The 26,117-nt window shown below is 40.9% G+C and overlaps 1 protein-coding gene across 3 annotated transcripts in view; it reads left to right on the top strand.

Annotated features, from left to right (window-relative positions):
* MAP2K5 (mitogen-activated protein kinase kinase 5) overlaps positions 1-26,117 on the top strand; it is a 278,593-nt gene that overhangs the window by 209,100 nt on the left and 43,376 nt on the right. For all 3 annotated transcript variants that reach the window (XM_059058573.2, XM_059058575.2, XM_067029606.1), the window contains 2 exons: positions 8,092-8,118; positions 8,430-8,462. In XM_059058573.2, coding sequence (XP_058914556.1) covers positions 8,092-8,118; positions 8,430-8,462 — 60 coding nt within the window. The remainder of the gene's footprint in view (positions 1-8,091; positions 8,119-8,429; positions 8,463-26,117) is intronic.

The following is a 26,117-nucleotide window of genomic DNA, read 5'->3' as shown; positions in this document are numbered from 1 at the left end:
TAAATAGTTTATAGTGTCCAAACCAAGGTGATCTAAGCCAGTGCAAGGTATGTGTTCAGGTGTGGATATCACACTTTATGAGGAACGTACACATATGGCACCACACTCAGAGAAAGGTAACCTCAAAGGAGAATGTGAAATCATGCTTGGGTCCTTCTAGACAGCTTTCTGGTTCAGCTCACAGAAAACCCAACTCAAAGTTGCCTCAATCATAAGGGAAATTTATTGAATTACGTGACCGAAAATCTAAGTATCGCTGGTTTTAGGTAGAACTTTATCTGGTAAGTCACTTTGAGCTCTATTCTTATTAGGCTTCTCCCTTCACAGACCAAGAATGGCTGTAGAGTTCCTGGGGAGACCAGTTTAGAACGAAAGAGCAGGTTCTCTTTTCCCCCACAAGCAACCAGAGGCTCTGGGCTTCGGTTTGATTGGACCAGTTTAACTCCCTGCACCCAGGGCATTTAGGTGATGCCAGCTAGTTTAAGCCTGAACCACATGCCCCATCTCTAAAGCTGGGGGCGAAGTCTTCTTCCCACGAAGCATGTGGGCTGCTTAGGGCTGGGGGAATGCTGTTAGAGTGTCATTACTAATGGAAGGGAGAAGGATAGAGGGCAACCAAACATAGCAAATGATCCTGGGAAGAAAATATCAATAGGATGTTTGTTCAGGAAAGAAAACATTGTGGAGGCATGACAGCTGTCTTCAGATATGTGAAGAGCTGTCATTAGACTTTAATCACTACAGCTCCAGACCATGGGCGCATCTTATAGGAAGACATATCTGGACTCAAAATAAGAATGAACTTCCTAACAATTCAAGCTACCCAAGATAGAATCGTTGGAATCCCGTCACTGGAAGTCTTCTAGCAAAGACAGGCTAGTTGTCTGTCAGGAATATTTTTTTTTTCATTGGTTCCCCCACTCTTTTTTTTTAATCTTGGCTGCATTGGGTCTTAGTTGTGGCACGCAGGATCTTTCGTTGAGGCACGCGGGCTCTTTGTTGCAGTGTGCGGGCTTCTCTTTAGTTGTGGCATGCAGATTTTCTCTGTTTAGTTGAGGCGCCTGCACTCCAGGGTGCATGGGCTCTCTAGTTTGCAACAGGCGGGCTCTCTAGTTGAGGCACGTGGGCTTAGTTGCCCCGCGGCATGTGGGAACTTAGTTCCCTGACCAGGGATCGAACCCACGTCCCCTGCATTGGAAGGTGATTCTTTACCACTGGACCACCAGGGAAATCCCCGTCAGGAATATTATAAAGCAAATTTCTACATGGAACAAGGAATTGGACTACTTGACCTCAAACATCATTCTGGGCTCTGTGGCATGTGGAGGATTTATGCTAATAGAGATGCAAACTAACTGATAGCTCCAGAAAAAACCTTTCAGACATTTTGACACACTAAAATAACTTTTGCTATGGCAGATTTATTTGACCATAAGGAGTGGAATGATCAACAGGCCTTTCTCAGAAAAAGCAACACCTCCCCCTCTCCCATACACAAAGAACAGATATTCTTCCTAGATTCCGAAATAAGACCACACATTTTTTGGAGCAAAGAAAAAAGTTTGAAACAGCAGATGTCTAAAATCTTCTTTGAAAAGCTAGTGCTTAATGGACTCCTTGACCAGACCTTGTACCATTAGGGAAAAGGTCAGTTTTGTAATTCACATTGGTCGTTTTGAATTGTGATCCTAAGCCCCTGCTTTTCTCACAGAATTTAGGTCTAAATATTACAATTCTCATTTACTTGCCCGAGAGATGATTTACTCAGGCTCTTGTACACCTGTGTGGGGGAGGACCAGAGCTATGTCAATTTTACATACACAAGGGATAAAAGAGTATAGACTGGCAATCAGGTCCTTTATTTCCTGCTCACTGACTGGCAGACCCAGCACATGAATGATGTTGCACCCTACCTTGGTGCTCCAACTGTTGTGTGCTGTGTGACAATGCATTGTCCTTGATACTCGGGAAGCAGTAAGAGCCAAGTGACCTAATTTATGGCTGCGATGATTTTCTGCCTGGTCCCATCTGAGCTGTGCCCTCCTCTAGGCATCTTGGAGCCTTTCTAGCCCACCCAGCTGTTTGTTAAACTCAGGGATATCTATTTTTAACTTTTTAAAACTGGTCACTATGCAGCACCCCGGCCCGAGTTTGGGATGTGGGGCAGGGAGAAGGTGCCAGTGAGTGGATCTTCTTAGAACGTGGGAATCATAGTGACCTTCTTACACTTTATTGAGTAGCCCCTTTCTAAATCCTCTTATCACTTATTTTTAAATGATTGATTTGTGTTTAAATAAGTGATATGAGTTATTTTTTGTTTCTGTTTTGTTTTGTCCTATACAAGCTATGCTAATAGATTCACAGGCATGGTAAGAACTTGAACAAGGACAGAGGCTGATGAACAGGGGAGATAGGATAGCACAAGTGAATTGTTTTTGTTCATTTATATTATTAGAAATAATATATATTATTCATTTATTTTGTCTCATAATACATTCAGTGTCTAAAAATATCAGTTTGCCAAAATTCCCATTTGTAGTTAACCCGGGTAAGTTTCGTTCTGTTCCTTTTCAAAAATACAGTCCTTTGTTTGGGTACTCTTATTTTAAGTTAGTGTTAGTAAGCAGTATGTATTCAGTTTGTGGTCATGTGGAAGTGATTTTTTTCTCTCACTGAGGGCTTTTTGAGATTTGGGCACTTTGTTTTTGCAAGTTATGATGGATTGGAGGTGATGTGACCCTAAGTCTTATCACCCAGCACAGTGGCAGATACAGTCAGATTGAGTGCCAGTGTCAGTTCTCCTTCAGGTAGGAAAAAGAATCATGGTGCTTGAATGGGCAGCTTGGGGGGTTGGGGGGTTTTGGGGCCCCTCTAGCTCATCCTTTACTTTCTAGACAAGAGCCCTAAGCCTAGTGAAGGGAGGGAGCTTCTGAAGCCATGGGGATCTGACTGGAATTCCAGGGATCTTTCTGACTCCAAAGTTTATGCATTTGTCCCCATACTAGGGAGCCTTGTGAGTCAGCAGTCAGTTCTAAGCCAGGTTCTATCTGTGGCCTTGGGCACTGTTCCCCTCTGAGCATCAGTTTCCCTAACAGCAAAATGAGTAGTTCTTGGAGGTCCCTTCCATCTCCCAAAAAAAAAAAAAAATTAGGTCATTATTCTTCATTTTGAATATAAAATCTCAGTTTGCCATAATCCCTGTTTATATTTAGCCAGAGTTATAGCTTAATGAATCTGATTTGAAAAGAGAGTCCTTGGGACTTCCCTGGAGGTCCAATGGTTAAGACTCCGTACTTCCAATGCAAGGGGCACGGGTTTGATCCCTGGTCAGGGAACTAAGATCCCACATGCAGCATGGCGTGGCCAAACCCCCCCCCCCAAAAAAAGAGTCCTTGCAAAATAACTACAGTTCTAAAATTTGAAGTTTAAAAAGAGAATAGAGTTCAACATTGAAAGCTAGAATGTGATGCCAGGAGCACAACAAATAAAAACGATATTCTTTTAAAATCCCAACCATATAATTTAATTTTATATTTCTTTTTTCTATTTAAGAGAAAATAACACAAGCTTGAAAAGCAGTAAATATGTAAAGAGAAAATTTGTCAGCTGATATTGGAAGATCTGACCCAGGTCACACATAAATCTCTCAGACAAGAGCTGCAGGGCAGGCCATAATTTCAGAGAGTAAAAGAGAAAATGAAAGCTATAACTGGTGACTTGTCTAAGTTACATAGGTGGATTCATTTCAGTTTTCTGATTGTGCTTCTGAATATAATATAAAAGCACTGGTAGCAAGGTCTGCTTTACCACTGTGTGTGTAAAAAGTACCTCTATAGAGATAGAAGCGTAATGTGAGCCTTCCAAAGTTGATTTTTATCACCAGAGTCATTGATTAAATAGCTGAGGCCCCAAGAGTAAACTTTTGCATTGGCAGTTTCCTTTCCAGGTTTGTTTTCCAAAATCACAAGTCATATTATGGGAGCTTTTTAATTGCCAACTCAACTGTATGGCCCTTGCAAGGAAATACAAGGTAAATATGACTGCAGTAATACCCTAAATATCAGACCTAACTGATTTTTAGGCCTGCTTGTTGTGAAGTCATTCTTCTCCATTTAAACACATAAGGGTCTGTCTTATATTAGAATGAGGCATAACAATCCCCTGTTAGTGTGGCTTAAAATCTTGAACCTACCGGCTGATGAAAGAAAAAAAAAAAAAAAAAAAAAAAAGCTATGCCCAGAAGAGTGAAGAGGTTTGTCTTAAATAGTGTTTCAAAATGGTACTTGTTCTAGAGACTGATTAGCAAAGCCTATGACTGGAGCAATTATCGTTCTGTTCTTTGTCCCCAGGAATCAGTTAGACATAGAAGACTCAACTCAAGCAAAATGTACAGGTAGGAAGGTGGACTTGGACAAGTTAGTTATAAACAGCATCTCATATGTTGGGAGGTGCAGGCAGTACATGAGCCCTAACTATGTTATTGTGTCCCTCTGAACTCTGCTCTCACAGCTAAGCATTTGCAAAGCAGACCCAGAATAAAGAGAGGCATTCACGAAGCTAACATTTTATATTGAGGACCTTAGTACCACTTTTAATGTGCTTTAAAACTAGGGGCTTCACTTTTTCATGAACTGTGTGCAAAAGCAGAGGCCACGACTGGAGGCTGACTTCGTTTGGATCTGTTTTATGATTGCTGTGCCTGTACAGTAATGTGGTCTTGAAAAAGGTAAACAACAACGAGTTTAGCAGTGAAAAATATGCCTAATATAAATACAGTTGAGTTTATGGCAGTTCAGAATTTGAAAAATATGACCGTGACATTAAATTTTCTGGTGGAATTAACAGAGAAACAGAATATAGCACTTAAGGCCATATATCTGAGACAGAGAAAGGAGATACTACATCTAACTCTATGGTCTTTGTGGCATTCATATAAAGAAAAGCACAGTAGCTTTATTTGATTGAGAAATGAATCAATTACAATGATGTTGCATCATCAGATTCTTGCGAAATAGAAGATTTGTCACTGCATTGTGTAACTGTTAAAAAGTAAGTGAGTATCTTAAGCATTTTGAACCAATTTCAGGTGCTACCTTAATACAAAATTTATGAAGATGATTTCATGTAGTATGTTGCTATCAAAACTGTGTGATAAAACCTGATAATAGCGTCTCCCTTTAAAAACCTGGGCAAAACCGTATAGCAGTATGGTTATAAGATCATAAAACAGACTTTGATAGTGCTGTTTCTCCTTTTCGTGTAGTAAAGAGCAAGTGTTAAAATAGTACAATTTTAAGCTGTCTTAAACCATGCTTTTAACCCACAGATTAGGGCAGGGTGGAAACTTTTTCTGAGGTCTCCGTTTATGAGGAAATTTTCATTTAGTTCAAGCAACTCATGTTACTGGGAACGGCGTCTCACAATCCATTCCTGAATTCATTTTGAAACATATTACTTAAAATGTTTGCTACATGTTTTCCTCAGAGAATTTGTAATCCCCCTGACTATTGGAAATTTATGAAAAACATTCTCTTTGATGTCAAAAACAGCTTTCTAATTCTGTGTACATTAGAAAAAGTAACTCTCCTGTTGAAGTAGATATATCTTACTGAGAATGTTTGGGGGAGGCGGTACTTATCTGTGTGTACTTTAAAAAAATACAGTTGACCCTTGAACAATGAGGGGGTTAATCTGCATATAATTTAGTCGGCCCCCAATTTCCAAGTATCCGAGGTTCCTTCGCATCCATGGATTCAACCAACCATGGACCATTTAGTACTGTAGTATTCACTAATGAAAACTAGCCACATATAAGCGGACCTGCACAGTTCAAACCCATGTTGATCAAGGACCAACTGTAAAAGCAAACACCAAAGATATCTAATAGGAGAATTTACCTGGGTTTTTTTCATGATTTTTAAAAGGTGCTGTGGCTTGTTACTAAAACCCTAAACACTCCAAGGTGGTAGTTAACAGCTCTGTCTTCCTTTTTAATGTAAATCTTCCCCCCCCTCCACGACCCTTATGCAGAAGTACTCATTGGCTAGAGGAACAAGAAGAAGCATCAGGACAACATTCAGTAGGAACTATCAAAGTAGACTAAGAGTCAATCAACCTGAGATGGAGGTTTCAGGGAGTGGTGATTGGGTAGGGCATGAGGAGGAGCCAAGAGCAGGAAGGAGTGGGTACCATGTTCAGTTGAGATAATACATGGGAAAGCACTTTGTAAAACGTCTAGCACTCGGTGGAAGGGTCTGCTGATCAGCCACAGGGATGCAAAAGAAATGCAAAAACATGGCTTCTGCCCTTGAGGAGCTTAACAGTCTAGTTGAGAAGAACCCACATGCGAACACTGATCATTTATCAACTTTACCATACCAAGTATAAACACATGCAAATCCAGTTGTCTTTAAGGAATGCTGTGATTGTAGGCAGATATGATGCTGGAGAGAAAGGAGCACAGGAGAGGCCCCAGCACAACCACAGCCTGCTCCTGTGGCCTTGGGCCTGCCCCACCTCTGGAAGGCCCGGTATTTCCCATCGTAGACTAGAGATGAGCATCCCTGCCAAGCTCAGGGTGGTTGTGAGATCTAATGAGAACGTGTATGTGAAAGAACTTTTAAAAGCACCATTAAAAGCATATAAGGGACTATTAACTAGTTTACCTATATTTTTCCAGCTGGTTGAAGCACAGTTATCACAGCAAACAACTGACTCCTCAATAGTTATATTTGGTTCCTGAAATTTTCCTCCTTAGGAAATTTAGTACCTGGGACTCCACTTTCATTGAGTTTGTAATAACTGCAGGCAATTTTTTTTTGGTTGGGGGGTGCACATTGAAGTGTTTAATACTTTAACTACTAAGTGGATGTTTTATTAATTTGGTGTCACATTTTAGTAACTTTCTAAGAGATGTGGTTTATCGGTGTCAGCTGTGTGAGCAGCTGCCTCCAGAACAGGCATCTTCTTTGACTCTGCTCTTATCCCCTGAAAACCATTGTTAAAACTTGCATGGGCTTCCCTGGTGGCGCAGTGGTCGAGAATCCGCCTGCCGATGCAGGGGACACGGGTTCGTGCCCCGGTCCGGGAAGATCCCACATGCCGCGGAGCGGCTGGGCCCGTGAGCCGTGGCCGCTGCGCCTGCGCGTCCGGAGCCTGTGCTCCGCAACGGGAGAGGCCACAGCAGTGAGAGGCCCGCGTACCACAAAAAAAAAAAAAAAAAAAAAAGAATCCACCTGCCAATGCAGGGGACATGGGTTCGAGCCCTGGTCCGGGAAGATCCTACATGCCGTGGAGCAACTAAGCCCATGTGCCACAACTACTGAAGCCCACGCGGCTAGAGCCCGTGCTCCGCAAGGAGAGAAGCCACTGCAATGAGAAGGCTGTGCACTGTAACCAAGAGTAGCCCTCGCTCACCGCAACTAGAGAAAGCCTACGCGCAGCAAAGAAGACCCAACGCAGCCAAAAATAAATAAATTAAATAAATTTTTAAAAAAAACTTGCATGAATTTGATTTTCCCAGAAAGCATTGCTGCCCTGCTGAAGGAACTTTGGAAAAGGTGGAATCTTTATCCACTCCTGAGTCAGAGGCAAATACTTCAACCACATAATTAAAGTTTTCTTCACAAAATAGGGGATTGTGAGCAAACACTGGCAGGAATCCAAAATTCTGATTTCTGACTATGATTTAATTTCAATTTTAAATAAATCGGTTTTTAATTTAAAAAGAGTGAGCTTCATAACATTAGCAATGATTGCAACATTAAGCCCAGTGTTCACAATCTAGCAATATAAAACATTATTTATATCTGAATCGTAAACAGCCTTTTGAAATGGATTATGGTTTTTCTCCCTATTCTAATACAACCTGGAGGGTACTAAAAAGTGTTGTGTGAAATTAACATTCTGCTGACTTTCGCCTATAAATGAGAAGCGAGCTATTAACATTTGTGTATTTTCATTATGTAAATTGTGTTAACACATGCCCACAAATTGCCACCAGCAATGCAATAATTTTCTCTCAGTGATCATAATGTGTCCAAGTGAGTCATTTTGATTATGACATGCTAATTACATATTGCCTTTTTTCAGATTCAGAAAAACCAGGGATCTTTAATGGTAAGCTTTATGAGTTCAGAAAAAAATTCACTTTTCTTTTTCCTGATGGCTGCTTCCTTTGCATGCTTGAATGCCTTGTTTTAAACTTAGCAAATTGCATTTTGAAGAAATTGCAAACCTTTAACTGCCTGTATTAGATTAGGTACCATTAGAAATAATAGAATATCCTGAGCATCAATGTTGTTATAAGAGTTTGCTGTTGTTGATTAATCTTGCTATATTTTATTGCATTAATGATTTTTTCTTTCCACTCCACTGTAAAGATATTGCATAGAAGCTAATACTTTTTCCTTTCTTCTTTCCCATTGCAGCCTCTCCAGCTTCTGCAGTGCATTGTTGATGAGGTGAGGCATCGTCTTATGTGCTTTCACTCCTAAAGTCATTCCTAATGGTGTGGAAAGCTTATATTTTGTTTCCTAATGAAGCACAATGCCCAACATCCTCGGAGCAAGTTGTGTTGTATGGCTCTGAGCTGTGTTACGTAAACTGGCCTTGTCCTGAATCCTGCTCTTCTGATTCCAGCCGAGACTCTCTGCCAAAACAGACTGTCCCACAGGCTGGTCCTTGGGGGCATCAGAAGCCCTAAAGACAAAACACGATAATATTAATTTGTCCTCTCTCTGGCCAGATGGGGATGGAGCCGGAAATTAAAGTGGTATCATTTTTTCCGTAACGCATATTTAAAGTCATTCAGTAGGCAAGGGTCAGGGTTGAACAGCAAACATAGACTGGATAAAATTTGTCCTCCTTGCTTTATCTACCGAAAGCATAGCAGAGTGATAAAAGTGTTCAGAAGCTCTAGGTCAACAGTTCAGTTTAATTTCCTAATTAGGCGTTTTCCCCAGAACATACGCCTAACTTTTTGTGCTTTTAACTGGTATTCTCACATGTTAAGTCATCCTACCTCTGATCATCCTTATCCATCGAGTTTCACTGTCCCTTTGCCTTTATGGAGTTAAGCTACCTGAATTTCATTCTCAATCAACTACTTTTGTTGCTGACTTTAACTTCCTTTTTTTCCTGTAATTTAGCAGTCTTATAGTATACAAGACTCCGATTAAGAAACATTAATGTTTTTTAAAAACTGAGTTTTTCTGGGCTTGAGCTTGCTTGCTAGCAATGTTTATTTTTTAAACTTTAATTTTACAATATTTTAAATGCTTGTAATGTCGGCAATAAATGATTCAGATAGGAAAGTTTGAAAGAAAAAATATCGTAATTCATAATTATTCCTCTCAATTAAATGTCTGTATAACCAGTTATGAGATTTGGGAGAAAAAAATAAAGATCCTCCTAGGAAAAAAAACAAACACATACACATATCACAATAATAGTAAGAATGGAGCTCCAACATCCTTAACGTCTGCATCAGTCAGTCCACATATCCCTTGCAAGCCTAAACCATGTTAGTGCAAAAATGAAGGCATCGTCCTGAAATAAATGGAGGCCCCATTATCTCAAATATCAGACAGGCCTCCTGGATCTAATAGCTCATCAATATCGTCTGTCATCTTAGATTCCAAAAGCATCCTATGGCCATCAGAATCCTCCCAATTAAACTGATTTTCCTGAGCTCCCCCTTCAGGATTGCTTAGGGATGTGCCCAGGGAAATGGCCTACCCAGTCAAGTGCACAGCCTGCCGTCTTTCCTGGGCTCTGCTGTTCTTGATCTGCCAGGCTCCTGGGCATCAGAATGTTCAGGTACAGATACCTTCACCAGTAATATAGGTATTGCTGGAGAGCTCACTTGAAGGTTTTCTGGATCAAATATGTTTTCATTCCTTATTTAAAGTAGCAGTGATTGCTATTAAATTTAATATATTTTACTTGTTTGATATGGGTAAAATCTTGAGACTTTTGAAATCATCATAGGGAGATGTTCTAAGAAGAGAAGGTATGTGTGCTGAAGGACAATAGTTTGTAGCTTAAATCGTATATTTTTCTTTTTTTTTTTTTTTTTTTTTGCGGTACGCAGGCCGCTCACTGTTGTGGCCTCTCCCGTTGCGGAGCACAGGCTCCGGACGCGCAGGCTCAGCGGCCATGGATCACGGGCCCAACCGCTCTGTGGCATGTGGGATCTTCCCGGACCAGGGCACGAACCGTGTTCCCTGCATCGGCAGGCGGACTCTCAACCGCTGCGCCACTGGGGAAGCCCCGTATATTTTTCTTTATAGCACTTCTTCCTCAGTTGAGAGAAAACTATAACTTAGACATCTATTCCCATTTACTCTAAAAACATTCAAATACCTTTTTTATGGAAACTTGGGAAATTCACATATATTTTTAAAACAAACATTAAGTTGATCTTGGAACCAAGCTGATGATTGGGAATAAGAGTATTAGGAAAGAGTTGGCCAGGTGACCTGCCTGAGGCAAGGTGCATCATAGCTTCTAAGAAAGGAAGGATTGGTGGGATCTTTTAATTACTGTGCTTGCCCCATGTTTGTCAGATTTCTCATTGCTGTGATATAGTGTTTCTCAAAGGGTAGTCCAAGGACTAACTACATCAGGATTACCTAAGACTCTTGTTTAAAATGCAGATTCTTGGACCCAGATCTCTGAATTAGACTTTCTAGGGGTAGGGCCCAAGAATCTACATTTTACTAGCTTCCCAACTCTTTGCACATGAAAGTTTGAGAATCTCTTCCATAATGGCTAAGTCTGCCCTTTTAGATCCCAGAGGACAATTAACTGTCTATCTTCATTTACGTCTGACATTTAGGGCTTCTATTTCTGAATGAATATAACCAGCCAGGATTTACTCTTTGGGCATGGGATATACCTCATTGGGTATATCTTACTCTTTGGGCATGGGATATACCTCATTATGAAATGGCTATCCAATGACAGTATATACTGTTTCTCTTTGGGAAAAGTCAAATCAAAAAGTACCACCCCAAGGGAATCTAATTCAAACAAGATGGATATATTTGGAGTCATGTACAAAAAAGCTAAGCAAAGCCCAGTGTAACGTACTTTATTTATTATTATGTGGATGTAGCTTGACCTCCTAGCATGGCCTGGCAAAGAACAAAGAAGTAGTAAAACAAGATCAAGTGGATAGGAGCCAGCACTAGAGTAGCCAGGAATGAATGTCAGGAGTTGAGAATCAGGAGGTGGAATCGTGGGACAAATCCAGAATCAGCCACCACATATCCAAATAAAGACACCAAAAGTTAAACAGAGTAGTAAGAATCATGAACATGAAATTTGAACCACAGAACAGGAACTGGATGAGTAGCCAAGGTACCAAGAGAATCAGGCTCCAAAGAGAAATCTGAGAAATTTAGTTTAATTTTAGGGGGTGGAGCTTGTCTGGTTTGGACCTGGCTAACTCAAGATCTGAGTGCTGCTGTCTTAGAGATACCATCTTTGCCTCAAAGTTGCTTCTCTCAAAAGAACTTCTTACTGTAAAACTCATAAACAGGCCCTCTCCAAGTCCCTGAATACCTGAGTTGTAAAGTACTTTGGTTCATTGTAAGTGATGTGTGTCTATGCGTTCCATGACGCCTTAGCCATCTGATATCATTGGGGAATGAGGTGGCCCTTACTGTCTAGCTAACTGATACTACTTTAAGCTCTGACATCAGTGAGAAAATTTGCATTTTTTAGAAAGAATGTTTCTAAAATGTATTTGCTCTTGGCAGCCTGTTGATAAAGTATAGTGAATATCATTTCATTGATATAAAGGTTTTATAAAAGGTATCATAACCTTTTCTTGATGACTCAGATCCCTGTTTTGAACATGGTACTGAACTAAACTTTGGTGTATTGATGCCCTCTAGGGCTGTAGAATTGTGGGGATCTTGCCTTGTTCTTTCATTGAATTTTACCAGCCATTTTGCGTGTGTGTTTGGCCTTGGCACTCAGTGATATGCTTGGGCTTTTTGAGGTGTAGAGAGCCATTTGCTCCCAAACTAAATGACCCCTACATGGGTGTGCTGCTCTGCTTGGTACTTTTCTTGTGTTCTCTCTTGTGATCACCTCTGTTTTCTATGGTCACTCCTCATTCTTGTCAGTGACTACTGGCTGCCCCAGTTATCTGATCATCTTGTCTCAGTCTTGGCACTCCTGATGGTGACCCTAGCAAAATTAAAGGTATCAAATGAAATCAGATACCCAAGTGGGATGTGTAAGGTCAAACCACTCCTCTGAGAAGAGAGATTGAGGCTGATGAAGTAAAATGGGTGGGCTTGTGTTCATTCATTCAGCAGATAGTCCTCAAAAGTGCCCACTGTATGCCAGCCCAAGTTGATCAGGCCATGCTCAGGGCAGCCTCCAAGCCTAGAGAGGACTGTTCTTCCAGGCAAGTCTCCCAGGTCAACTGCAGATTAGATTTGTGAGTCAGGGTAGAAAGGCAGAGGCATAGTCCCAAATCCTGGGCCAGTACAGTGTGCTGGGACTCAGGAGGCTATGTAGCCATCTAATGCTCTCCCCAGTGCCTGGGCTCCCAGTTTGGCTGGCAACAAAGGGCTGGCCACATTGGTGATGTGGCAAGTGGGAACAGAGCAGTGATATCTGAGTCACCGAATCCCAGGCTGGCTGGAGCCAGCCAGGACATCAGTGGATTGAGGTGCTGAGAATTGCAAAGACTGAAGTGGGGACTTCCCCCTTGAGCCTGACCCCAAGAAGGCCACAGACTTGGAAAAGATAAGAGTATGGAAATGTATAATTATGCTTCGTTATAGGATGCATACTATACAACCCAGAAGCAGGAGGGTTTGTTCTGCCAGAAGAGGGTTTGTTCTGGAAGTGGATCAGGAGATGTGACATTTAAGCTAGGTCTTACAGGATGAGAAGAAGTTTGCAATGTCAAAAAAGGAAAAAAGTAGGGCTTCCCTGGCGGCGCAGTGGTTGAGAGTCCGCCTGCTGATGCAGGGGACACGGGTTCGTGCCCTGGTCCAGGAAGATCCCACATGCCGTGGAGCAGCTAGGCTCGTGAGCCATGGCCGCTGAGCCTGCGCGTCCGGAGCCTGTGCTCCGCAACAAGAGAGGCCACAACAGTGAGAGGCCCGCATACGGCAAAAAAAAAAAAAAAAAAAAAAAAAAATTTAATTTTTAAAAATGTCAGACAGAAGGGCTTGAAACTTTCTTGCAAATCATTTTTGAGTTCACAGATGTGTTTCAGAATGTTCAGGTTATCTAAAATATGACAGCCAGAAAAATGGATTATTACTCTGAGTGTGTGTGGTGTGTGTGTATGTGTGTGTATTTCAAGCATATTATAGCTAAAAATAAATTTCTGTCTAACATCTCTAGGCGCTCAGCCGGACAGTTAACAAATCCCTGGTTTATATATGTTTATTTATTCCTTTTACCAGTAAAAAGTGAATTCCTGTAAGTCATGTTTTATACATGATCAGAAGTATCTTCTAAATGATAGGATATAAAATCAAAACACAAAATCAGTTGTAATTCTATATATTAGTAACCCAAAATGAACAATTCAAAAGTGAAATTAAGAAAACACTTCAAGTTACAGTTAGCATCAAAAAGAATAAAATACTTAGGAATAAGTCTAACAAATGAAGTGGAAAACTTATACACTGAAAATTATAAAACATCTTTGAAAGAAATTAAAGACTTAAATAAACAGAAAGACATCCCACATTCCTGGAATGGAAGACTTCATATTGTTAACATGGTAGTGCTCCCCAAATTGGTCTACAGATTCAGTGCAATCCCTGTCACAACCCCAGTGGGCTCTTTTGCAGAAATGGATGAGTTGATCCCAAAATTCATATGGAAATGCAAAGGAGTCAGAGTAGCCAAAACAATCTTGGGGAAAAAAGAACAAAGAGGATTCAGGTTTCCTGATTTCAGAATGTAATACAAAGTTACAGTAATCAAGATAGTGTGGTTCTGGCATAAGGATAGACATGTGAAATGAAATTGAGAGTCCAGAAATAAACCCATGGTCAGTTGTTTTCTGATGAGGATGCCAAGACCCTTTAATGGTGAAAGTGTAGTCTTTTCAACAAATGATGCTGGAACAGTTGGAGATCCACATGCAGAAGAATGAATTTTTTTCACATCATATATAAAAACTAACTCAAAGTAGATCAAAGACCTAAATGTAAGTGTTTCACAGCTAAGACTGAAACTCTTAAAAGGAAATATCGGTATAAATCTGTGACCTTAGATTAAGTAACAGTTTCTTGGATATGACACCATCAGGATAATGGAATCGCTGTAACAATGCCAGGGTTCCAGGCCAATAGACAGCTAGAGCCAGGGCAAATCACAGCTTTAAGAGGAGGACCTTTGTGCCCCAGTCTGGAAGGTAGGGGAGATGATGGCTTTCCCTGTAAGGTGTGTAGCTTGAAAAGGATTGATAGGAAGGCCACAGTGGGGATAGGGGAGAGGACAATGGAAAGGAAGTGGCCAGCTGAGTGATGGGCAAGAAGAGGTTGGGGCGAGGGGGCTGGGGGGGGGGTGTTGTTCTGAGGCCTGGCCTTGGGTCCTCCGTGATGAGGAGGAGTAAAGTGGGCTTGCTTAAGATGGGAACAGACTCTCTTGGTCCAAAACATATTTAATAGCCCATCATTACAAAATTCCATTTATAAAAGGCTTTGTCTTCTGTGAGTTTTTATGACTCTATTTAGAGACATAAGAGAGCCTCCACTATTTACTTATCTGCCTGGCTGGCATATGCACATCATAACAGTGGTACTAAAAAGAGTCACGAATGGGGACAATCATCCATGCCACGAAACTCCTGAGCTCACAAGAGGCTTCATGTGGACTCTTCTCTTAGACCTGGCTCCTCTGATGTTTTCTAACAATGCCAGCAAACAGGTCCAGTGCTGGAAGGAAGCAGTGTTTGATGCTAACCCCCAAGGGCAGCTTAGTAAAGAAGAGGATGGAGGTTAATCACACAGCTAGACACTTCCACATGAGCTGGGCAAACTGAGAGGCGGCTGACATCTCTGTTCTAGAAGAGGGTGATACTTGAAGAAGGGGGTGAGAAAAGAGAGCACTGGGAAGGGAGAAGAAAATGGAGAGAAGAGTCTGCTTTATAACCACATATAACCATAACAAGCTTCTAAGCTTTTCTGTCTGCCTTGTTTCTCCTACCACCCTACCTCCACAGGATTATCTTTTAAAAAATACAGATCTCAACCTGCCAAACCCTGCCTATAGGGTAATGTCTGAACCTCTGAGCACAGCATTTGAGATTCACACCCATGTTTTTTTCAGCCTCACTTTGGGTCCATCATTAGTCTTGATGGCTGCCCCACACTTTCATACTTAGGGTTGTGTTCCTCACTCTGCTTGGAATGGCCTCCCGTTTTTTACTTTGTAAATGCCTAAGTGTTCTCCAAGGCTCAGCTCAAATGTGATGTCCTCTTTGAAGCTGTCTCTGTTACCTTCCCATTTCTTCCATCCTGCCCCATGCCCACCCAGTGCTGGGCATAATTCAGCATAGCATGCTTACACAGCTTTATTATTGTTAATCATATGGAATCAAATTTAGTTTGTGAGTTTGCCTCCCACTGTATCATGAAGTCATCCAGCACAGGGACTTATCCCCACACCTAGTAGAGATCATGGCTCAAGCAGATGCTCCTTGAAGTAAATGAAAATAGGAATGTTTTTCTAGCAGGGCTAGTCCTACAGAAAATAGCATGTGGTCTAAGTTTGTCTTTTCTTCTACTAAGGCCCATTCTATCTAGTTGAAAAGGACTGCTAAGTTCAGAGATCATCACAGAGAAACTTATTTCTGTTTTCTATTTTTTACTTTGACATTTTTATTTAAGTATAATTTACATAACATAAAATTCACTCTTATAAAGTATACAGCTCAGTTCCAGAACATTTCCATCACTTCATAAAGAAACCCAGTACCTGTTAACAGTAACTCCTAGTTCCTCTCTCCTCTCCAATCCTGGCAACCACTAGCTAATCTACTTTCTGTCTCTATGGATTTCCCTATTGTGGACATTTCATATAAATTGGACCATGCAATATCTGGTGTTTTGTGTTTGGTTTCTTTCATTTAGCATAATGTTTCCAGGGTACATCCATGTTGTAGTATTTATCAGTACTTCATATATATTTATGGTCAAATAATATTCCATTGTATGGATATACCACATTTTTGTTTATCTGCTCATCAGTTGATTCACATTTGGGGTGTTTCCACTTTTTGACTATTATGAAAAATGTTGCTGTGAACATTTGTTTACTAGTTTTTATGTGGATGTATATTTTGTTTTCAAATCTCTCATATATATACCTAGTAGTGGAATTGCTGGGTCATATGAAAATTCTGTGTTTAATTTTTTTTTTTAATAAATTTATTTATTTTTGGCTGCATTGGGTCCTCGTTGCTGCACGTGGGCTTTCTCTAGCTGCGGCGAGCAGGGGCTACTCTTCGTTGCGGTGCATGGGCTTCTCGTTACAGTGGCCTCTCTTGTTGTGGAGCACGGGCTCTAGGCGTGCAGGCTTCAGCAGTTGTGACACGCAGGCTCAGTAGTTGTGGCTCATGGGCTCTAGAGCACAGGCTCAGTAGTTGCGGCACACAGGCCTAATTGCGGCATGTGGGATCTTCCCAGACCAGCGTTTGAACCTGTGTCCCCTGCACTGGCAGGCGGACTCTTAACCACTGCACCACCAGGGAAGCCCCTGTGTTTAACTTTTTGATGAACTTTCAAACTGTATTTCACAGCAACTGCACCATGTTACATTCCCATCAGTAATTTATGAGATTTCAGATTTCTCCACATACTTGCCAACACTTGTTATTTTCTGGGGTTTTTTTTCCTTTGAATTGTAGTCATCCTAATGGATGTAAAGTAGTCTCTCATTGTGGTTTTGATTTGCATTTCCCTTATGATTAATGATGTTGAGCATATTTTCATGTGTTTATTGGTCGTTTGAATATTTTCTTTTAAATTCTATTCAAATGCATTTTCTATTTTTAAATTGGTTTTTCCTTTTTAATTATTAGTTTTGAATTGTTAGAGTTCTTTTTTTATTAATTAATTATTATTTGTCTGTATCGTGTCTTCATTGCGGCACACGGGATCTTTCATTGAGGCACGAGGGCTTCTCTCTAGTTGTGTCGCGTGGACTCCAGAGCACGGGCTTAGTTGCCCTGCAGCATGTGGGATCTTAGTTCCCCGACCAGGGATCGAACCGGTGTCCCCTGCATTGGAAGGTGGACTCTTAACCACTGGACCGCCAGGGAAGTATCTAGAGTTCTTTATATATTCTGGATACTAGACTCTACATTTTTTCTCCCATTCTGTGGATTGACTTTTAACTTTCTTGATGGTGTCCTTTGATACACAAAAGTTAAAAAAAAATTTTTTTTTGACTTTGAGGCCTTTCTGGTTTGATCAAAGGATAGGAAGCTTAGATCTCTACCCTGTCTCCATCCCACTCATGGCACCCACATAAAAGTCCTTAGAGTTCCACAGATTATAATTTGAAAACCACTGATTATAGCCCAAACAGTCATTCTGTAAACCTGTATTGATCCCAAAGCTAGGTACTGGGAATAGGGAGTAAGATACAGTTGCCACCATTAAAGAGTTTCTACTCTAGTCAGGGAGACAGTCTAGTAAACAGTCATATATGGGTAGATAACTTTAAACTAAACTGCAGGACGGGACTTCCCTGGTGGTCTAGTGGGTAAGACTCCGAGCTCCCAATGCAGGGGGCCCGGGTTCAATCCCTGGTGGGGGAACAGATCTCACATGCTGCAACTGAGAGTTCACATGTCACAACTAAGACCCGGCACAGCCAAAATAAATAAATAAGTAAACAATAAATAAATATTAAACTAAACTACAGGCAATATACATGGCATGAGACTTAATGAGCTCTCAGAGGAGCGCAGTGACTATCATTTTAACCCCCTCACATAAAAGGGTATTTATGACAAGGCATTTAATGATGTTTGCAGTCATATAAATTCTACATATACTAAAAGTGTGGACAAGGTGCTGGGGAAACACAGGAGAGATAATGAAGGAGGTGATAATATACCAGAGAGCTCCACAGAGAAGGGAAGCCCAAAGGACCAGTAGGAGTTAGCCTCAGAGATACTTGAGGCCCATGCGGAGTTCAGTATGGCTGCAGTGCTTGGCAAAGTATTAAAAGAGATGAGGCAATGGCTACATTTAGAAGTATCTTTACACATTGTGCCTGAAGGCATTTGCAGGGATGGAGGGGAGGGAGGGGAGAGAGGTTAAGCAGAGGATCAACAGAACCAGATTTGTGTTTCAGAAAATTCACTCTGATGGGGTTGTGGAAAGTGGATTGGGAAGGACAGTTACGAACTTACTGTGCTTACAGTCCTGATCAGAAATTATGTGGGCTTTCCATTAAGACAGCCTTAGGGGCTTCCCTGGTGGCGCAGTGGTTGAGAGTCCGCCTGCCGATGCAGGGGACACGGGTTCGTGCCCCGGTCCGGGAAGATCCCACATGCTGCAGAGCAGCTAGGCCCGTGAGCCATAGCCACTGAGCCTGCGCATCCGGAGCCTGTGCTCCTTGACGGGAGAGGCCACAACAGTGAGAGGCCTGCGTACCAAAAAAAAAAAAAAAAAGACAGCCTTAGCATGTTTGAAGAGTATTCAGGAGATGGAGTAAACTGAATTTGGTTAGTAATTGGATGTAACAGAGGGTGGAGGTAGGGTCAGAGAAGAAGCATTTGGCTTGGTCAGTCAAACCGTCACTGAGCTGGGGCACGCACACACTTCGTGGGAAGAAGATAATTAGCATTCAGTTCGTAGGGCAGCACCAAGCACCTCGTTCAGAACTATATCAATTCTTGTTTCAGACCCAGTTATAAGAAGTTTATCAACTAGACTCTAAGTTCCCAGGCTTTTTATTTCTATCTTCCTAGTACTGCACCTAATTAATGTACAGTAGTCGCTTATAAATATTTGTTCAATGAAATTTACACGTAATTATAAGAACTTACTACTTCTTTTTTTTAAGACCTCAGAAAAAACAATCCAAAAAGTAATAGTATATGACAAGGAGATATTTAGCTAATAAATACAGTCCTTTATCAAAATTCAGAAGTCTAGCCTTAACCCTTATGGTTGATAAAATGTTTCCCCAGTGTTCCCCCAATGTCATGTTGCTCTCCCACAGCATTCTGTTTTACAGGTGAGGAAACGGAAGGACAAAGGATGGGACTCTTTTTACTATACTATAATGTCCTTGATGGAAGCAAAAAGTGACAGCTGAACTTTCTGGCATCAAAGGAAGAGATTATTTTTTAAAACTGTAAAAGCAGACAACTTAGAAAGCATTGCAGACATGCCCCAAGGGCAGAAGTATATTGCAGCACAGTTCAGTTTCTGCTGTCTGTAAGAGTAACTCCGCGTCTTTAAGAAATAATTGAATTATCTTCTGCATATTCTGTTTATGTTGGCAAGGAGGAGATTGACTCCTTTTCGAAAGATTTATGTACACAAAAGGTTTGGCTCTTAAACCACTGTTATCTTTTAAAAATTCATTCATGCAGAATCACTCATTCTTGGACAGGTTAACTGAGGGCTGGTTAACTGAGAAGCTGCTGGGCTGTGAACGTAGCAGGTGCTTTATGGGGATGGGGGTGGGGAAGTGAGGGTGTGGAAAATGGCTTCTAATAATACTCCCCTGGAATTCAAAAAGTGGTATCAACCAGCTCCAGAGGGAATAATATCTATTCATTTTTTTGCCTGAGGGACTTCGCCATAATTCTGGCTTCGGAAGTTAGCAAAAAAATAAAAGGAACATCCCCCATCCCTCCTGCTCCCAGCATCTAGGATGGCCTCTTTCTTTCATAACACCTAACTGCAGTTTAAAGTAAGACAAGACTCGATAGCCTGAGCTGTCCGACGTGACCCGTGCATTCCTAGAGCTTCCCACCACAGTGACTGACGCTCTAACCACTTGCATAAATGGGTATTGATGATGTGGGATTTCATGTTATTTGTAACTTGTATGAGTTAATGACTGGGAGGCATTAGAAACTTGGTAAGTTAATACAAGTAGATATACAATAGTTGTGTCCTCCAGCGATATGGTTAACTAGACGTCTGTCTCATAGTGTCAGGAATGTATAATTGGGATCCTGAAAACCGATATTCTCCTTTTATGTAAGGCAACCTTTAGAAATCTAATACCTCTTTTGAAAAATCCAGTATGTTTAAATTAATGCAGTTTGACTGGTTTGAAAATTGAAAATAGTTTAGCATTAAGGCCATGATTCCTTTAGTAATTATTTGTTCTATTGGTAATAACTGTTTCTTTAGAAATGACACGAAGATTCTACCAAAACACAGCAGTAATCCAAAAGTTAATGTCTGTTCATTTATAATTATATTTAATTCATATTTATGAGTTGTCGGGAGGAAGGAGAAAGAAAGAAGTTTTAAAAATGTAACAGAAGAAACAAGTTAAAAGCAAAAATTTTCCTGATAGTCTGAAGAACGTATAAAGTCACTTAAAGTAGGAAAAAGTAATTTTTAAAATACAGTTACAAAAAAATAAATAAATACAGTTACATAAAGTCAGATTTTATTAGCTACTGCTGAAAAAAAAAATCTATATTTTTATTATTTCCTAGTGGCACTGAATGAATTCAGTGGATAGACTTTTTCCATTTCTTCTTTTTACTAATCAAAATATTAGCATAAACATCCCTATGATTTTGATCTCAGTAAGTCAATTAGATTTGGGGTTTTTTTTAAAACCAGGGAAAATTCTGCATCTTTAGATAGTCATTGGACAAGTAGCTTTGTGTTGTTTTCTTTGAATTGTCCACGAAGCGTGATGTATTATTAATGAATTAATTTCTTGGTGGTGAAGGCCTGTGAATAGCTTTCTGTGAATGGGCAGTTGCCTGGTGGGGCCAGTTTTGGCTGCTGTCATTTAACATGTGTTGCTCTATTGTGAAGTCTCATCCAGCCGTAGGACAATGCTCGTTTAATCCACCATGATGGGACCTACACACCCTGAGCCCAAGTTGGATGCCAGGGTCAGTTACCCAGCAGCTCGGGCTGGGGCACTGCTCTGCCTCACTGCCTAGTTGCTGTAATCACTTTGCCTGCCGTTAATTTTCCCTAAACCAGGGAAAACACGTCTGTGAACAGTGCAAATGTTCTCAAAAGAGATTCCAAACTGGGCAGCTGGAGTGTTGCCTTCATTCCAGGATGGAGGCAGCATTCCAGGGAGTGTAAGTTCCTTCCTTCCTCCTGGAAATGAAAGCGTCTGGGCCCACGAGATCCCTGATGTTCTGAGGTCCAGAGTAGCAGATGGCATTATGATTTTCCAAATCCTGATGAACGTTCTAACTGAACTTGTTCATTTCACAGTATGTGGTTCTATTTTTTTTTCACTTCCTCTCCCTTCCTCCCTCCCTGTTCCTCTCTTTGTTCCTCTCCTATTGACTAATTTTAAACTGATGTGGTATCTCATCAGTTTAACCAGCTTTAACTTCCCTTCTCTCTGTTTATTGTATGGAACCAGGTATGGCACCATTTCACGTATAATTCTCAGCCTCCGAGTCACAGCCAGCATAGCCTTTGAATTTGTTTATAAAAATGTGTAAGCAAATATTGCAGACACTCCTACACCATGCAGCCACTGGAAGTTCTCTTTTCCCCGTATCCATAACTGGTAGTGCAGGTGGCAAATGGCAGTAATTATTTTCACTAACAGTCGAGTGAACATTCAGGAGGACACACAGTGTGGCGATGTGGACTTTGGATTTCAGCAAGTTCCCTGAGTCTATCTTGATAGTGTTATGGCTTATTGATTTTTCAGGACATGGACCTGCCAGGTTCTTGCCCTTGAATGGTATGTGGACGTAGTTCAGCTGTTTCAATTTTAACCCTTCACCTATGAAAAGAGGAATGATTCCTTTCATTTAGGAGCCTGTTAAGGGTTCTTTTTCACTCCTGGATTTTCCTCTTTCATTTTTGTTTAATATAGTTTTTGACTACCTTTAAGATTGCTTTTAATCAGCATTTCTACACATAGGACCTGGTGAAATGGCAGTATGTATATTAACATTATAATTTAGGTCCTGGATCCAAACGTGTAGCTGGACTTTTCCTGAGGAAAAAAAACTGACCTTACCAGTATATGAAATTCAAACACTATATAGGGACAAGGTAAAACCACAGGTAGGAACTGCTGAATAATTACCTTTAGACTAGCCTGAGCAGGAGGCTTCCCACGAGGGTGAGCTCATTTAATGGTTCCTAAAACTCAATCTCATGGATGTCAGTGGTCATGCTTGATTATTTGCAGCAGTGTTTTATGAAAAAGCAATAGAAATGCTTTGGGAGGCTATAGCGGGCGGTAGGGGGGGGACAATAACAGGTTTTACTTTTGTAAATGAAATCCCTTTGGTATGAGACAAGCATGTTTTTTGCTGCTCTGCCTAAGCCATTGAAAAGGGAGGTGTATGTGGGTGTTAGTGTGCAGGTGTGTGTGTGTGTGTACCATTCATTCAGATAGGCACCTCTAAATAATACTGTACACTATAGCTTATGACCAATGACAGACCTAAAAGAAAAAAGATGTTCATTGGCTTTGGAAAGCAAGCAATTGCAAATATGGTTTAAGAGATTAATTCATTTTCCAGTTCTCCACCTACCTGTTTTCAAGGAATTTTATGAAACACCAAGATCTTTGCCATATGTTTAGAAAATCTCTGAGTAAATGTAAGTCTTTTAAATGACAAAAAATGAAGGGTTAGTTTTGACATAAATGACAAAGTTTGTTTCTCTTCTCTTTTATCCCAATACGGAAGAACTGCCAAAACATTTACGAGAAAAAGAAAATAGGAAAAAATCTGTATAATCTCAAATTTCAGACATTCCTTTAGACCTGTTAATTTACGTTTTGTGTTTTTTATAAGCCATTTGGTTGTACTTGGCTAATAGCTGGTTCTCCCATGTTTTAAAGGTTTATGGGTAAGGTGGGTGTTTCAGTGGCGAAAATTCAGGCCTTTTGCCCCTGGCTCCAGGTCCATGTGAAACAAGTTAAATGAACAGCTACTGTTAGCCGGGACCCAGTGGATAGAACTTCACACCAAAATGCCCACACATGTAATTTGTCACGTCTGGCAACCCAGAGCATGGGGTGACCCAGTGTGGAAATCGAATCATCTTTCACTTTCTCTGCTCAAGGCTTGATGTGGAGTGGGATGAGGAAGATGAGGGCTCTCTGGTCTCCAGCTGAAGAGGGTCAGAGACTTCCTTTTCTGATGACGTCCGTCTGCAAGCCTTCCTAAACTCAAAGCCTCTTTCTCACCCCAGCGCTGTCCCTCATAGCACCCTGCAGATTAGGTCAGTTCCATCTGCACTGTGAAATCAAAAATACACTTAGGGTCAAAATACTGATTTTTTCCTGACGGGGTGACCATGTTTTTAAGTAAACTAGGTTTTTTGAACAGGCGTTGACTGAATTAGTGCAAGTCCGGTGTGGAATTCTGGTTTACTAATATCTTAACTGGGCTGAGTCCTTCTCTGAGCATTTGTCTATCCATTCCCACCTTTCTCTCTCTGATGCGATGTGACTGCCTTTTTTCCCTGGCTATAGTCTACTATAGCAAAAACTTATAGATGTGAACATTGAGGACCTTCAAAATATTAAAACTGAGCTAATTTCCCAGAATCTACCATTGCATTACACTTTGGGTAGGTAGATTTTTGGGATTTCTTCTGTGGAGATCTTTAAAGGTGAGAGTCCAGGTTTTTTTTGTTTTTTGTGTCCTCCCCAAGTAAATGAGGTTCCTTCCCCGGTCAAGAGCAGATTTGTCCTGTGGATTCTGCCAGTTGTCTCACAAAGATGCTATTTTAAGGCAGTGAACAGTGGAGGATCAAAAAACAATTTGGGATCTGATAAGGCAAAATGCTGTCCTGCCTGATGTGAAGCCACTGGAATCACAAAAAACCTTCAATCCCAGCATTGCAGATAGACGTGGAGTGATCTAGGGGAGCTGTGCCAGTTAGTATGAACCCCAGTATGTAGGACCAGAAACTGTTGGGCCAGGCCAAAGGAACATTAGGCTTGAATTAAAATATTTATTTTTTAAATGTTAGAGCATAACTCTCAGTACTGGTCAGACTGCAGGTGATTCTCTAATGTTAGTTAACGTGTTGGCTTGATGGCTTGACACCAAGAAGTCTAGAAATAGGCTGTTAAAAACTGTTAAAAAGGATTGCCATGTTTCACTTAATTTGCCTGGTTTAATCTAACCACAGCACAGCTGACCTCAGAATTCACCAGTGTGGCCAACACCTTGAGATTTTTGAGAAGTTGTCCTTCTGTCTTCTTTATGTTTTACTGCCAATACATATAAAAGCTTGGTTTGAAGGAATGTCTGTTTTGGAAAGAGAAGGGAACATGAGACAGATTAAGATGTTCAAGGTCCCTTCACCCCCACGTGCTCTCTGGAAGTGAGGAAGGAAGAAAAGTGGGAGAGCAAAAACGGTATCTCATAGCCCTCCAGACTCTCAAAATAAGTTTCTTCCCCATCACTCTTAGGGGTGCACATCTTATCCCTCTGAACAACACACAAATTCTTCCAGGCTATGGATCAAGTATCAGTCATCCCACAATGCCAGCCCAGTGCCTTTGACATGGTAGATGGTCAAGAAAATTGTTGAATGAGTGAAGCAATAAATAAGTAATGAATGATTGTATCATTTTTATACAGCATTTTGTATCTATGCCCTATCTGTGTCTGAATTAAACACCACATCATTGTCAGGTTCCATTGTCATCTTTAATTATGAATTAAAGGCAAAAATTAAATCCTCAGGTATATTTGTAAAGCAAAGGTCCCTCAACATTTTTCCAGTTAAATAGTTATGCCAGGCTTCTCCATTATTCAAAGCAGAGCTCTGCTAAATCTGGACCTCATGAGTTTAAACAAAAATAGCTCCTTACCCTTTTACTTTTAAACTTCCTATTTTGACACCATTTTATTTTATTTATTTATTTATTTATTTTTGGCTGTGTTGGGTCTTCGTTGCTGTGCACGGGCTTTCTCTAGTTGTGGTGAACCAGGGCTACTCTTCATTGTGGTCCGTGGGCTTCTCATTGTTGTGACTTTCTCTTGTTGTGGAGCACGGGCTCTCGGCACACAGCCTTCACTAGTTGTGGCACGTGGGCTCAGTAGTTGTGGCTCGCGGGCTCTAGAGCTCAGGCTCAGTAGTTGTGGCACACGGGCTTAGTTGCTCCGCAGCATGTGGGATCTTCCCAGGCCAGGGCTCGAACCTGTGTCCCCTGCATTGGTAAGCAGATTCTTAACCACTGTGCTACCAGGGAAGCCCTTGACATCATTTTAGATTCACATGCAGTTGTGAGAAATAATATGGAAAGATCCTATGTTTCCCCCAATGGTAACAGTTTATAAGTATAGTATGATATCACAACCAGGAAATTGACATGATACCATCCACTGAATTTATTCAGATTCTACCAGTTTTACATGCATTTGTGTGTGTGTGTGTGCGTGCGTGTGTGCATGCTAGCATGTGCGTGAACATTAATGACACGGATTCTTTAAAGCCAAGAAATAACATGGTTTAAAAAAAAACTATGCCTTTAAAATAATGATTTCCCTTTTAAGTAAGTCATTTCAAAAGCATTTTTCTCATTTATGTTTTCTTTATTTGGAGTATCCAACTTAACTTGCCTGCTCCCAAGATCACAAAGTGTACTTTTTGGCACACTTACTCTGCAGGTGAACCAGCAGCAGTTGTGGTTGGAGTTGGACCTCCTTCTCCCCTCCCCCACCTTGTTGCAGGTACACACACACACACACACACACACACACACACACTCTCTCGGATTTTCTGCTGCTTACCTTTTTTTATGCTTGAGTACCTTGCTGACAAGTGCTAATAACAAAATACCCAGAGAGAGTCCAGTTGAAGTTAGCATACATTAAACATTCTGAACTTGTCCTTTTGCTCATAGATTGCACATAATTAATAATTAAACAGTTTCTCTTGTAATGGGTTGACCTTCCTGAA

The sequence above is a fragment of the Kogia breviceps genome, chromosome 3, assembly GCF_026419965.1.
Source record: "Kogia breviceps isolate mKogBre1 chromosome 3, mKogBre1 haplotype 1, whole genome shotgun sequence".
NCBI classification, from domain to species: domain Eukaryota; kingdom Metazoa; phylum Chordata; class Mammalia; order Artiodactyla; family Physeteridae; genus Kogia; species Kogia breviceps.
This window is presented reverse-complemented; position numbering and strand designations above follow the sequence as displayed.